We start from the raw sequence: 15,806 nt of genomic DNA on the forward strand, positions 1-15,806 counted from the left end.
TTCTGTGCTGAGTTTTCTTGGCGGTTTTTATATTCCTCAGGCAGCACCGCCTTACATTTTGCATGCCCGGCTTAAAGTTTCTTCTCTTACAAACCACCCCACACTTCGATCCTTCATGTACAACTGTATGCACATCTAAATATATTATTAATAATTGGGCGTACTTGGAGCAGAAAGTATTGTAATGGACATATTCCAGAAGATTGTAAGAAAATGCAACAGTTACGAGGATGGAAAATGTTTGGGATCATCATACCTGGTTCTAATATCAAGTCAATGTTATATCTAACATAGCATCAGAATGTGCATTGTGACCACCTTCCTAATATTGTGTTGCCTCCACAACAGTTGAGGCTCATCAGAGAATAGACATGGGTCTTCTGAAGGTGTCCTGTGGTGTTGTTAGTGTTACTTCACCAGCAGAACACTGAATCATTGCAAGATGGTCAGTGATATCCTTCGCACCGATCAGCCACAACATTAAAACCAGGGACAGAAAAGGATATTTTAATGTTTTGGCTGATCTGTGTAGATTAATGGACAAATGAAATGGACATACCAAGGATCAGGCGTGGCTGCAGGTAGGTGGAACCAGAGAGGGAGAGAGAGATGCAAAGGACCTGCCTTTATAGATTCAGCCATGAGCTCATATAGGTTCTTAACTTGACACAAGCAGCACAGAAACAATACAAGATGCAACAATCACAGCTACTTCTATACTTCTACAACATGAGATCCACACAAATACACTTGTGATAGTGCTCCGTCTGTTCTTGTTGGACGCACCGTCGTATTGCTCTTTCCTAGTCGAACACGCTTAGGTTTACAGTTTATTCTGTTCCAAACCGTGGCCTGTGCATTCCCTTCTTTGTTGTCTCCCTGAGCATTTCAGTGTGTTAGTTAAAAAGCGCGACTTCTCACATTGTGTGCGTTTGCTCCCCTGCAAAGGCACACACACACACACACACATAAGGACGGGCATCCTCTCCCCCCTCTTCGCTTCCTCTCCCCTCCAGGCTAAGGCCACTCAGGCCTGCAGATGGCAGATAATGACAGTGCTGTCCCCACTGGCTAGTTGTGTGCATGCGTGTGTATGTACATGTGTGTGTTTCGGGTGTTGGATCCGTCTCCGTGCTCCGTTCAGTGCCAGCAGCGGCTCGTTTAGCTCCACTTGGCTACCTCCTTGCTGGCTGGTTGACCGGGTCACTAGTTGGCTTACTGGCTGCATGAATCCTTTCTTTTTATTTTGGCTCATATCTCATTGGTATACTGGTAGCTGACGCGCAGAGCGCACGGTAATACACCAGCTGATGTGCTGACTGACTGGACCAGTTGGATTACTTACCCATTAGCTGATGCATTTACTGGCTAATTAGCAGTCAAGCTGAGCACCTGACATGCTGATTGACAAGCTGACGGGCTTAGTGGCACAACACTGGCAGCTGCTTCGCTAGAAGACAGGTAGGGATATGGTAACAAGGCGATGGGAGTGTAATAACAATTACAGGTGTTCCAGTGTTTATTCCCTTCAGCCCAGTACTGCTTGTATTTCTCTTCCCGGTAGCAGAGACTTGGATATTACTACACACCTCTCGTGGTGGTGCTCTATGAAATGTGAATGCACTCAGCTTCATTTCTGGAGAGTAGGAACACCACGTACAACTACACCGATTAGTCATAACATTATGAACACCTTCCTAATATTGTAGGATTGGAGGTCTCCCACGTGCCTCCGAAACAGTTGTGACTCATCAGAGAATGGACATGGACTTTCTGAGAATTGTCATATGGGTGGAGGGGAGGGGCCTCTGTGGATCATCCTACAGATACTTGATCAGGCCAGGTCAACACCTTGTGCTGTGTCTAAACTGTTTTCTCCATCAAGGGTCATTGCTGTGGTCTAGGTGGGTGGTACATCCACATCAATACCAGGTCCAAAGGTTTCCCAGCAGAACATTGAATTGTCACAAGGTGGTTAATGTTATTTATTTCTCCTGTCAGTGGTTTCAATGTTGTGGCCGATCGGTGTAATTGGTTGTATCATGATATTTAATATATATTTTAAAATGCTTCTTAGTCAGAGTTAAACGTGCCAATAGCCTTTTTTTTTTGTCTTTAGTGCGGCTTAATAAAACCCAAGATCCTACATTTCCATAATAGGCTATGTCATTCATTAGACTTTCCTTTTCTGGTAAATGCCCACATCTTTCAAATGGCATGCATCCAGTTGGGGAATGCAGGATCCCTGTTTTAAATTTGCAGTTTCCAGAGCCAGGCTGGGGTTACCCCAGTGCCATCATTAGGGTTGTTTTTCTCTGAATTTAAAAGCCACAAAAGTCCTCTGGCAACAGTTGCCAATGCTCCTTTTGATAATGATAATACTCTACTAGCACGTAACACTCCCTTTAACCTAGCAACACGCAATTATCAAATTTAATTAATATGTGTTGTTGTCTCTTGATAAAAGTAATACCATATTGCCCAACTATATCCAATGAGAGAATTCTTTAGTACTGCTTTAAAATGTTAAATTATCTTCCTATCAGGACTGTTTATTCTACCACAAAGCGCATGAATTTACCTCGTATTTAATGTATTCCAAGCACACGGAGGTGTTTGTTTTTGAAGTGTATTTGACTGGAGTTCAAACACCTCGCCTTTGCATGTGAAGCAGTCTGTGTTCACATTCAGCGCTCTGTTGTGGGTCCATTGCCCCTGGGCAATTCGGCAGCTCACCCGGGGCCGTCCCAGGTGACGGGACCGAGGCCACCCGGAAAAAAAAAAAAAGGCAGCAGTATATGCACCTCAAAGCCTGAAAGGGAATCTTAATTCCTGACTTTGAGCATTTCTTTTGAAATCTGACTTGTTTATGGATGGGTGTTTGGCTTCAAACACACAAGGGAATCAGTATTTTAAAGCATGAATTTCTGTTTTAAAACCACTTGGCTTGACACAAACGTACCTTGAGCTTTACTGTCCAGAATAGGGGTGTCCAAACTCGTAATGGCGGGAAATGGAACATATTTCAAGCTTGTTATGCAAATAAGTAATTGCACACCTGAATACTGTGGAATATGTTTTGAATTCATTCTGTACTCAGTGGGGAGCATTGATGCAGTGGACTGGTGACTGGTTGGGAGGCCAGGCAGGAGCTTGGGGGTTGAGATGCGAAATACATCATGGAGATAGCTTTTTCTCATTCTGAAAAATAAATTATCATCGAGTTCCCAATAGTAATTAACAGCTGTGTGGAGTCTGTGCAGTCTCCCATTAGACGCAAGCACATTAACCCTTCAACTGTAACGAGGCGCCCATGTTCGCATGGGTCTGTTGTTTGGTTTCATAGTGTCGACCTATATTCTACTCTTTCATCACGGCAATAGCTGCGTTCAATATCAAACAGACACACTTCGCCTTGTTTTCCACTGCACTGAAACTCTGGTACACTTGTGTTTCTTTGGATCCACCATCTTTGGACTCTTGTGGCAAAAGTCTTCTTTGCTTAATTTGATTTGGTGGAGATGCTGCAGTGTTCACAGCACTAGCGCCACCTATCCACCGGCCGCAGATTGGACACCTGTGGAACAATGGAAACAACTGCAGCGAACTGCACCAAAGGAGTGAGAGTTATTCTTTCGATCTTTTCCCCGACGCACTAAGACGGATAATACATAAGCAATTAGGGAAAGAGTCGTAGATTCCTCTCATTAATTATGGGGTCTGGCCTCGCTGAAGGTATGAGACGCACGAGTCCCATCCACCTCAACTAAAGAGGATGCTTGGCCTTGACAAGGATACGGCCCTCCCTTTCTGTCTGCTGCACTCCCGCTTTTCCACCAGGGAGGCCTGAAAATGTTTGAAGCTTTCTCTTTTTTTTTTGGCCTCCTCTCTCTCTCTTTTTCTCTCTCCCTGCGCTGAGGTCCCTGGATGTGGACTTTTTAATTACTCTCTCCTAGCTTTGTGCATAACCAATGAAAAGATTGAAGGGCACTTCCCTCTGAAAGGCACTGTTAGAATATGGGTTTTTCTAATGCCGTCGCTTTGGGAGAGGAATACTAATACACAAACTGTGACTTTTTGTGTGTCCGCGTGTTTGTGAGTAGGTGGGTGTGCTCACGTACTCAAATCTGTGTGTGTGTGTGTGTGTGTTTGCAGCCCCTAGACAGACCGTCTGGCCGTTGTTTTGCATGTGAATCAGGATCTGGGGACGAAAGGCATTATTAGATTGGGCGAGCGGCGCGGTAAGGGAGGAGGGCGGTGGCCTGTGGGCGGTGGGCGGACGGGCTGGATGGAGACTGTGGGAGCAAGTACGGGTTCATTGCATTGATTAGATTTCTCACAGACCAGTTTGAGGGTGCAAACCTGAAGGTGCCCTCAACAACTCCGTTTAGACTGCGAAATGAATGCAGGCTGGCATGAAAATCGATGGAGGATACCACAAGCAAATCGTCGGACTACGCAAACTATTTCGGGGGTTGAGCCTGTACTTACGGTGCAGTCAACCTACGTTGTAACGCCATTCACAAGTAAAGTTAATGCCACAGAAGAACATTTTAAGTTGGGAGACTACATGAATACATTTCTGCTCACCTAGAATAATAATAATTAAGATGATTAAGCGCAGACAGGGCTGATGGAACAAGATTAGTTCAGCATTATTTCATGCGTCTGCTCGGTGTTAATTAGTGTCAGGTGATTGATGGTAATTCAGCCCATCCAGGTCATAAGGTGCTCATCACGTTCCTCACTTTCTTTCCTACGGACACCCACACGAATTGCTTCCATGAGCATGTCATCATTTTTTTTTTTCTGCTATTGCTCCCTCCGCTCCCTTTTCAGTCTTTCACTCTTAATTTGCAGACAGCGAAGGCCCTTTGTGTGCCTTCAAAAAAAATAAAAAAATAAGGATTATATTTATTTCCCAGAGCTTAATAGGGTTGAACTGTACATATGGCCAGAGGTTATAAGGTATTAATATACATGGAGGGACGCTGTAGGAATTTTTCCCTTCTGTCAGCACTGCGTAGGTAGCGTTCACACACGGCGCTAATATGTGTGAATTCATTTCCCCAAACACGCTGGCAAAACTTCAAAGGCAGGGACGGGAACTTCCTGTAGGACTTGAAAGGGATGAGTCTCTAATCTGGTTAAACTTTGCTTGCTCCTTGCATTTTCCTCGCCGCCTCTCCGTCCACTTTAATACCCCCGCTCCCACCTTGTGTTTTTTTTTTTTACTTTCTTTTTCTTCATCTACCTCTGCAGCTACACTCGTTTAAAAAAAGAGGCGAGAGAAACGATGACTTAATGTTTTAGAGAGCGCGCCGGCGTAAACCCAATCTCGGGACCTGCGTTCGCTTGTTTGGGGGATTATATTTCTTTGGGCCCGTCGCCTCCCTCGCTCACACAAACCCCCCTTCCCCTTCCATTTCCCACCGCCCCCCTCCGCTGCCCTCGCCGCTCTGAACCGGAGGATGTGTTCCGTGTGTCGCAGCGTCTTTAAGCATTACATCTGCTTTGCAGTGTGTGTCATCATTTCAGTTTTTTTTTTTTTTTTTTTTTTTGCGTGAGCAAGCCTTCCCGGGCGCTCTTCCTTCCCTCGCATCAAGCCCGTGTGACAGCACCTGAAATATGCATATGTTTCCAAGGCGGTGCAGGGTGCCATTGGAGGGTTATTTGGAGCGCTGGTGATGGCAGGCCAGAGTGCTTGAGACTTATTCTCTGAATATTTGATGGCCTTAATGAGCGCGGAGAAAAAAAAAAAATACAGGACTAAGCACTTTGTTGGCTCACCCGACTCACGGTGTGTGAGAAATAATGGACAGGGTGAAATGATAAAATATTGAAAAGCGTGTGATAACTCTGGGGTAAGAGGAGGAAGGTCCGTGCGGTGCGGCGCGGCGGTGCTTAATGTCGTAAAATATTACAAGTGAAGGTCACGTTCTGTTAGATAAGTGATTTAAGGTCCCCAGCAGCATTTGTAGTGTATTCGGCCTGTGGCCTTCCATCAAGAAACACGCAAAGGACAATTTAAATGAAGTGAAAAAGTGGCATTTTAAATGGAAATGACTAATCACGTACATGCACGTACGCCGATAATCCACAACATTAAAACCACCATCAGAAGTAAATGACATTGACCATCCTTTGACAATTCAATGTTCTGCTGGGAAACTTTTGGACCTGGTATTAATGTGGATGTTACTTAGGAATGTAGCACCCACCTAGACCAGACCCCCCCACCCCATAGCAATGACACTGACACTAAAAAACATGAAGAACAGCACGAGGTGTTGACCTGGCGTCCAAATTCACTAGATCCCAATCTGTGGGATGATCCACAGAGGCCCCTCCCCTCAACCCATAGGACCCAAAGACCCCCACTAACAACATCCTGTTACCAGACACCACAGGACACCCTCAGAAGGTCCATGTCCATTCTGTGATGAGTCACAACTGTTTTGGCAGCACAACGAGACCTACACAATAAAGGAGATCATATACATAAAAGCCAATGGGCCACCTGCAACCTATTACATGCACCCACATACATATATGCCAGCCTAGAGAAAACTATAAAAACAGTAAAAACACACAAAACTGTATGTATACAAACCTATATAAGTGCATTGAGGCATGTGCTGCTCCTCCAGTGAAGAATATATATGATCAAAGACTGCACTGATGAGTGAATTGTAGGTAAGTGATTGATGTTCAAAGGTTCCATTAAAAAAGTGAAGGGTGGTAAATGAATGGATGGATTGACAGATAGATGGATGGATAGGTGGTGTGTGGATGAGGGATGGTGACCCGTAGCTATTACTCAACAACTTTCGAGTCCTTGGACTTCTCAGGTGGAGTAAGTGGCTCTCCCGGTTTCCACTACCCCTGCACCTGTAATAACTTTGTGCCCCCTGTGCCCTTGCAATAAAATGATGATAAACGACAGGGAGGGGAGATGTGTTTGTTTTTGTGTGAGGGTCTGTGTTTTCCAGCAGGGACAGTGTATGCGGGATTTAACTCAGACCTTCACTTGTTCATCACGACAAATGACACTTTCCACTCAAAGGAAAGGCGAGACTTTTCCAGAGAGGTGGCGCTGACATGAGCGCTGAACTCCTATCTGCCCGTTCTTAAGTTGTAATCACTGCTCATTAGACACACATTGGATTTTAGCGTTGGATCTGGTGGGAGGAGAAAAACAACAAGGCAGATGAATAAATAATCTTGCCTCCGAGGGGCTGACTTTGTGTGCAACAATAAATATTCACAGCGGGACGCGGCCCCGGCGCGACACAAGATGTTCCCTTTAATTGAAGGTGTGCGCCGAGCAGACAGGTTTCCCGCGGGTTGACTCGTGTCAGCCGTCCCTTCCACTCGGCTGCGAGAAAAAAGCCGCCGTGGCAGATACGGATTAGCGTCGGAGCGTCGCGGCGCAGGTATTACACGTCTCCGCTGGCACCGCCGGCCGCCGCCCCCGCGACTGCTAATAACCTCTGTTGTCTCGCGTCTTCAGAGCGCCGCTCGGCGAACGCTCGGGGCGCCTGTTTTGTACCCGTGCCAGTCCTAATGCCCGGGCTCCCCGGCAGATCAGAGGCTCTGGAGGTGGATGGGGCGTGTTTGGCGGAGTGGGTCGGCGGGAGGGTGGGGTGGAGACCAGAAAAAAGACGGAGAGAGGTTGTCAAAACAGCTCCTCGGCTCAGCTGCTTTCTTTCCATTCCTCCCTCTTCTTCCCCTCCACCACCTCGCTGCCAAAAACCAGAAGGAGATCAAAGAAGGCCAACATGAAAGCCTCCCAGAGATTCTGTTTTTCTCTTCCCTGTCTCCCTGCTCTCTCTGTTGTAGATATGGAAATGCTGAATCCCAAATACAGCTTGTACCGAGGCTGCGCGGAGTGCCCAGCCTCATCCGACTCGCTGCCTCCCTCTCTCCTCCCGTCCTGCGCCTCGCCTCACCCCTTCATCATCGCCTCTCTCTCGCCTCTCTCCTGCAGCCCCTCAGGCCTCCAGGTAGATAGCGCTTGATTGGCAGCTGCTGTGACAGTCAGTGGAACGGCCTGAGAGTGGATGAGTGTCAGCCTTGCTCCAGGGGCTTAAGGCAGCGGCAAGGTTGTAGCTCCCTGCTGGAGAGAGAGAGGGATGAGGGGGGGCGGGGGGCCATGAAATAACAGTCAGTTCTTCTCTTTTCCTCGCTGCTCTCAACTGAAGCAGGTAGGAGCTAAATAGGTTTTTCAAGTCACTCCAGAGTTTATCACGGAGACTGGAAACTGGAACATTTCTTCAGCTCACAAACCGTAATGTGCTCTGTTCCTCTTTTCCCACCTTTTGGTTTGTGCCGGTGTTTTATTTGCTGGTTGCAGCATCTTGAAATCGTCGCCCTCCGCCTCCCCTTCCTCTCTGTTCCGCGTCCTCGGCCTCTGCCGTCGCGCCACTTGACAATTAGCCACGCCGTTCCCGCCCGCGCACCGCCGAAAAACTTTCCCCCTTCCCTTGAAAAACTTCTGGACGCGGCGCTGAGCGCCCGCCGCGCGGCTGCCGCAGAGTGGGGAGAATAAAGCGAAAATAAACGTGAAATCGTCTCAGTGTTAAGTGGCTGTGACCAATTCCCAGATGCGGGGGAGAAAGTGTTTTGGCTTTTTACTGCGTTGCCGCTTGAGCTCTGTCCCCGTCAACAGAAAGAATTGCGTCAGTTTTCCCCTCTGGCCAAGAGCGCCCTGCTCTGCTCTGCACGGCACCGACAGAGGACGGGATGGAGGCTGAAAGGGAAAGGAAGACATTGGAGGACGATTTACGGGTTCCATTTCTCAAAACCCTGCTGCACATACCTCCTCTAGTGACTTTATTCATTTATCATACCTGCTCGAGTCAAACAAAAGCTCAAGACCTTTTTAAATCCTTCTTGCACCCTTGTTTGTGTGGTTGTGTGCATTGGTCACAGCTGACATTAATAACTTAAGAGCTGCAGCGTGACGGATAAATGCAAGTGTTTGCAATCAAAAAGAAACTTTCTTTAATTCAACTCATGGCAGACCAAGACTAATACGATATGCATCAGCGCCAAAGACTTGATATAAATGATGAAATGATGGCTCATATCTGTGCCTGCCGCAGCTATCTTTCTGATATGAGTTCAAATAGTTTCCAGAGCTGTTCTAAATTAAACTTTTTTTTTTTTTTTTTTGAAAACTTTTTATTGGCGACTAGCCTTAGGTGAACTGATCGATAGCAGAACGCGAAAGAAACTGAAGACGTGCCCGCTGCTTGAAAACCAGCTGATCGTCCCATTTTCTGTGTGGATTTATAAGTTGGATGACTAACAGTAGCTTGATGCTAGCGCCCTATAAAAAGCCCTGGGATCTCTGAGCACAGGGAACCTTTCATGGTTCAGGGGACGGACGAGCACTTTCGAGAGCCCATAAATATTGGATGCGGGATAAATGTGGGCCCATTTGATTATGAAATGGAGGGTGTGTGGATGAGTTTAGCCACGCATGTCCGATACCAACGGAGTGCTCTGGAGTGTCTCGTGAAAAGATGCAAGGCACGGCAAAGTGGACCTAATTAGAGGGATTTGGAATGTATTTAAAAATGAATCACAGTGACAACAGCATTCACCACTTCTCTAAATGGGCAGCTGGCAGGCAGACGGCTTGTCGGGATGCTAAATACTCCCCGCAACATATGAATGGGAGGCCTGATTACTTTGTCGCTAATGATTCATTGGCTCGAACATACAGTGTGAAAACCTCTGAGGACGGCCCTTCACTCTGGCTAGTCTTCACAGCAGCGTCTGCATCTTCGCTAAGCTGTCCTTCACGTCAGCATCCCGAGGAAAATATGGATCCAGAGCAGTGTTTTATCACTCAAACGAGCACGAAAACTCTCAAATTCCCGAAATAACCAAACATTTCTTTCACGGAGCCACTCTCGTCGATATTTTTACCTCTGCGTGCTGTTAAACACAGAGCCTCTTTTCAAGCCTTCCACATTTAACAATAACCCAAGCTGTTGGATATTACCTCCTCCTCAAACTGCCTGGTTTCCAATATTGAGGCCTTCGTATTTTGTCGCGGCGGATCCAGATCCTTCCTTCCTGATTGCCTCTCTCTGGAAGCGCTGAGCAAATTTACCATAAACCCTTACAACCTGAGGAATGTAATTTCGAGATCGGAATGGAACGTGATTAGGGCGAAATGGGTGAGGCGTTCAGCCGGTGATGGAGTGCGTCTCCGAGATGGCATTGGGATGTGAGGAAACATAGAGAAAAACAAAACAAAACAAAAAAAAAACGGTTTTAATTGTGTGAGATGTTGCTGTGAATTACGGCGGCAGTAAACCACGCGGGCGCGCTCACAGGAAGGCATAAATTCAGACACGTATGCACGCACACACTTGAGCATCATCCTCTGCATATGCAATTGAACATAAAAGAAAAAGAAGAGCAAGGGCGTCTGAACTTGTTTATATGCAGATTTTAGATGTCGTGGTGATGGAAGATGGCAAATACACGGAAAACACTTGTGCTATTTTTACATCCAGAGATGTGGGATACACCAAAGCTGTTTGCTCCCAACGGCGACTAATACCTTCTTTGTTGGTTGCTTTCTCAACAGTCAGAGGCTTCCATTACATAGATTTGCAGGAAGCACAAAGCCATAAAAAGGGACTCATCTCATGTTTGTAATATACATTTTCCACGTAGCATAGAGTGTGTTATTCTGATGCTCTGGCTGGATGGAGTAAGAGGTTAGGCCTCTTCTTAGTTGTCTAGTGACAGGTTATGCTGGCTTCTGTCTCCACTCCACCGCTACAGGTTCCACAGTATTTCATGGGTCTCTTGTCTCTTTTTGTTGTGTTCATCTCTGTACCGGACTCTTCAGAAAAACCTTAACTCATATGTTGTATTATTGCTAGTGAAAGAGGAATCTAGTGTTTCTGAAAGGCTGCTGTCTTGTTTAGTGGCACTTTGGCTGATGATCATGGAAACCTTTCCATGGGCCTCATCAAGTCTGTTGTTTGTTTGTTAGTGACCGCCTTTAGCTTTGATAACAGTGATTCACTGTGGCATTGTTTCAATGGGAAGCTTCTGCAGTGTCACAAGATTTATTTCCATCCAGTGTTGCATTAAATTCTCACTTAGATCTTGTATTGATGATGGGAGAGTCTGACCACTCATCAAAGCCTTCTCCAGCACATCCCAAAGATTCTCAGCGGGGTTCAGGTCTGAACTCTGTGGTGGTCAATCCATGTGTAAAAATGATGCCTCATGCTTCCTGAACCACCCTCGCACAACTCGAGCCCCATGAATCCTGGCATTATCATCTTGGAATATGCCTGTGATATCAAGGAAGAAAAAATCATTGATGGAATAATCTGGTCCTTCAGTGTATTCAGGTAGTCAGCTGACCTCATTCATTGGGCATAATGTTCCTGAACATAGACACTAGGCCGGATGGGAGAATCGCTTCATCTGCCTCTTCTTACCTTGACATCACTGTGGAACAGGTCCCCACTATCCTTCCATTTTTTATAATATGTTGGACAGTTCTTAAGCCAGTTCTAGTAGTTTCTGCTTCAATCTCCTTTGATGTTTTCTCTGCTTGATGCATGCCAATGATTTTTTTCCTTTGGTCCTGATGTGTTTTCAACATGGCTGTTTAAGAGATGAGACGCTACTCATTGCAACAGTTGAGGTTAATAACTTGTTTCAAGCTGAAAGATAATCACTCACCTGCTTAGTTAAATCCAGCTGTTGACTTTTTTTTTTTTTTTCCCGGCCAAGCAGTGTGTATTTGTTTTAAACCTTTTTTTATTTTTGGCCTCCAAAACACTGACAAATTCTTGCTTTCCAGCTGGTCGCAGTCTACGAAGAGCAGGATCCCCACAATGGAGGTGATGGTACCAGCGCCAGCTCTACCGGCACACAGAGTCCAGAACCATTCCCCAGTGAGATGGGTTCAGCCTCGGCCTTCCAGCCCTACCAGGCCACCAGTGAGATCGAGGTCACCCCGTCTGCTCTGCGATCCAGTGAGTACCGATGACGGTGTCACCTCGAACAGCATGTCTGATCTTAAAAGGAAGCCATTATCGCAGCCGTAATGATAAATGTTAACAGCTATACCGAATTAAGTGTTTAATTCCACTGCAGCTGTTCAAGTGCTGCTAAAAGCACAATTACTGATGAACGTATGAAAAGAAATACGAAGAACTCGTATTAAGCTGCCTCCTCCACTGGAATACTGTAGAGCTCGGAGTGAATTTTTTACCCTCCAGCCAAAGCAATTGATGTTATTGAAAGGAACAGAATAAAATAGAAAAAGCAGTCGTCTGATGCAAGAAGTGAAAAATTACCATCAGGATGACTAGCACCTTAAGGCCGGCACTGTGAATTCTTAAGAATGAGCGGGGAATATGTGCCACGAGCAGGATTTCAAAATGCAAAAGCCTTTAAAGGTCAGGGACATGAAAGCTGATATCTGAAAGCTAAAAGTTACTTGTGCAGCCAAGCATAACAAAAGGGTTTGAATTAAACAGTCAGGACTGAGGCTCACATTCAGCTATTTATACATGTGTTTATTATTTGGTATGAAGTTCAGGTAAATTAAATTATAGAATTGTAAAATTATATTATTGTTCTGAGTCATATTAAGATGACAAGTTGCCAAAACATGTTCAATCAATTTAGTTATAAGGTTTTTGTCAGCGAATTGTGTAACGGGGTGGTGTAATTTCACCTGAAGCAAAACCAAAACGCCTCAGAAAAAAAAAACAGAAAGTAAACTTTTTCTACTCAGCTCTGCAAACCGGCCAGACAGTGTTTTATTTGACATGCTTCGGGAGTGTTATGAAGAGCCGAGCGCCTGTCAAGGCTGCGCAGCGTGTCCGGGGACTGGCGTTGCACCAGCTTAGACAGGCAGGTATAGGAGCCGAGACAACGGAAGGAATTGAGACACGGTGAGATGCTCAGTCATGCATGAGCAAGACCACACATGCCTGAGCAAGGTGGACGTGCAACGGGCTCGCGCGCGGCGCACACATCCGGGGGCCGTCGGCTCGGCCGCCGATCGTGTCCGCGTATTCACGTCCCGTGAAGTGGAACCGGTGAGCTGATGCAGAGCTGTCTGAAACTTGAAAGGACACCTCAGATGCTGAAAAGCCAAAACTCACATGCAGGCTTGGACTGATACACTCTTGCACATGAATGAACAGTTGACTCCTGCCTTAACATAAGAGTTCTCTCTGGCGATATGCTGCAGAGACGGATAGAAATTGTCCTTGAGAATGTTGCGACAGCAGCCTGAAAGCAAAGCAGTCGCACAGTTTGAAAAGCAGACTGGTTTGATGCTGTCTGACCTTAATGTCAAGGAACTTCAAACAAGCCAACATTTGAAGTGTGACTCCGATTTCTGCGACATGATGTGTCTTTTATCCCCTTCTACAACAAAGACTTTGCGGTAATGATTTGTTGCTTCTATAGCTGTTCACTCGTGGGCGAAAGGATGACTTGTCTAGGCACAAGGTATGCTGGCTGCTGTCTCCACTCCACTGCTACAGGTTCCACAGTATTTCATGGACCTCTTGTCTCTTTTTTTTGTGTTCATCTCTGTACCGGACTCTTCAGAAAAGTCTGAACTCTTACGTTATCTGTTGGATAAGTGTGTGTTACGTTGCCCTACTACGAGTCTAGTCACAGACGTTTGGGAGCCTTATAGTTGTGTTTCAAACAATTCAGAGGAATAAATCCATTGGGCATTCCTATTACCAATCAGAGACAGTCCACTCAACGGCGAGGATTTTGTTCAACTACATCGCTGTTAATCTAGATCACTACATAAAACTTCTGAAACAAAACTATTTTATTGTCCCGGCAGATCTTTGCTGGGGATAATGAATTCTGAAGAGAGCAGATCCAGAATTTTGTGGCAGACTTCCTTTCTTTGAATATTGCCCATGAACTCAAACCTATAGCTAAATGTAACTTATTTAAAGATAGCTTCTTTAGAATCCCTGTATGTGAAGCTAACAAAGCATATTCATTTGCCTTAATTTATTTTATTTTAACCGGCGACATTCTTACCATCTACCATGGAGTACATGAGTACTTTTGGGTATGGGTGGTGTTGTGCATTCAGTAGCTTCGCACATTGTAAGTTAAGTAATATTAAGTGGTATTAAGATGGTCATGAAAATGGTGAATAAAGGTAATGATCGATGCGCTTGCTACAGTTGCTATGAATGTGACTTCGTATATAGGCAAGATATTTGCACACCAAATCTGTATTTCAAAAAAAAAAGGAGGATAAGGTTCAGGAAGACCATCAGTTTCCATCAGATGTGTAAACTTCTGGGAGAGAAGGGATAGTGTAGTGATGGATCTCTGCTGTTTTACAGGTGATCTGGAACGTCTGACCTCACCTGCTTCGGTAAACCAAAACGTTACAAATATAGCTAATAAGACATTGATTACTTACACAAGTATTACATTAAAATCTAAAGACTAGTTGGACCGTCCTGACCTTTTTATTCTATCACCATGGTGAGCTTGAGAAAGCTCTATCCACCCACACAAACACAACTGAGGTTGCCCTTCGGATCGTCTGTAAATTGTCTTACTGTAGATTGCTAGATTGCAACAAAGCAGAAGAACTGATTGCTTCCTACACATGCCAGCTTCCGTTGTTATATCTATAGCAATCTTTTAGAGATAATGACAGTGAAGGAGACGGAAAGAAAAAGAGGTTCAGGTGAAGACAATTACGTGGCCCGTTTTCTGTTAGTGCGGTGAAGTGCACGGATATAAGCGGGATGTCAATAAGATTGCACGTTCTCAGGAAATGTTTGTTTCTTGGGATCTATATATAACTGATCAGGCATAACATTATGACCTATGGCCTAAACACAACAAAACATTATGTTATATGATGGACATGGGTCTTCTGAGGGTGTCCTGTAGTTTCCTGTGGTGGAAACAGAATGTTGTTAATGGGGACCTTTAGGTCCTATGGGTTGATGGGAGGGGCCTCTGTGGATCTCAGTTTGTGATCTAGTGAATTTGGACGCCAGGTTTTTTGACTTGTCTCACTCTAGTCTGGTCTGGTCTAGGTGGGTGATACATGTCGAAGTAACATCCACATTAATTTCAGATCCAAAAGTTTCCCAGCAGAACACTGAATTTTCACAAGATGGTCAATATTATTTACTTCCCCTGTCAGTGGTTTTAATGTTGTGGCTGACAGATGTATATACACCAATTCTTTTGTGTTTGTCATCACTCAAAAGTACCTCAAATAGTGTCTTATTTTTCGGGACAAGTGGACTGGCATCTCCTAAGCAGTACGTGGTCAGGCAGTTGAAGGAGACGGACAGGCGATGGTCCCTCCAGAGATGCAGATGAGCGAATTACTGGCAGCGATATTGCACATCAGACATCAAAGTGTAGCAGTGGTGCCCTTGGCAGCTGTGCTCCAAGGCAGGGAATTATGGCTATTTAAAATCATCATCTTTTTAGAGATATATTGATTGTTTTTCTCCTCAGACAACTCCCAGAGTCCCTCAGTCTACCGCTCACTTTCTTTCCGTCATCTACCCCTCCCTCGCCAGCGCCTTGGGAGCCCGTTTTAGATTTGCATGCTAACATGTGCCGACCCAGGTCAAACTGCTAATAATTGGATTGGAGATGAGATGTAAATTACAATAATGAATGTAATTTTCCCATAATTACACGGATGCCGGAGCCGTCTCGGCCTCCACTTCACACTAAGTTCAGATCTTTCAGAAGAAAGACAAATTGTCAGAAACTTTAAACGAACT

The 15,806-nt window shown here is 45.3% G+C and overlaps 1 protein-coding gene across 4 annotated transcripts in view; it reads left to right on the forward strand.

The window, feature by feature from the left end:
- The window catches only part of LOC124995993 (partitioning defective 3 homolog), a 336,782-nt gene that overhangs the window by 99,861 nt on the left and 221,115 nt on the right, over positions 1-15,806 (forward strand). For all 4 annotated transcript variants that reach the window (XM_047568781.1, XM_047568782.1, XM_047568779.1 and 1 more), the window contains one exon: positions 11,849-12,023. In XM_047568781.1, the coding sequence (XP_047424737.1) occupies positions 11,849-12,023 (175 nt within the window). The remainder of the gene's footprint in view (positions 1-11,848; positions 12,024-15,806) is intronic.

Source organism: Mugil cephalus, chromosome 18 (assembly GCF_022458985.1).
Source record: "Mugil cephalus isolate CIBA_MC_2020 chromosome 18, CIBA_Mcephalus_1.1, whole genome shotgun sequence".
NCBI lineage: Eukaryota > Metazoa > Chordata > Actinopteri > Mugiliformes > Mugilidae > Mugil > Mugil cephalus.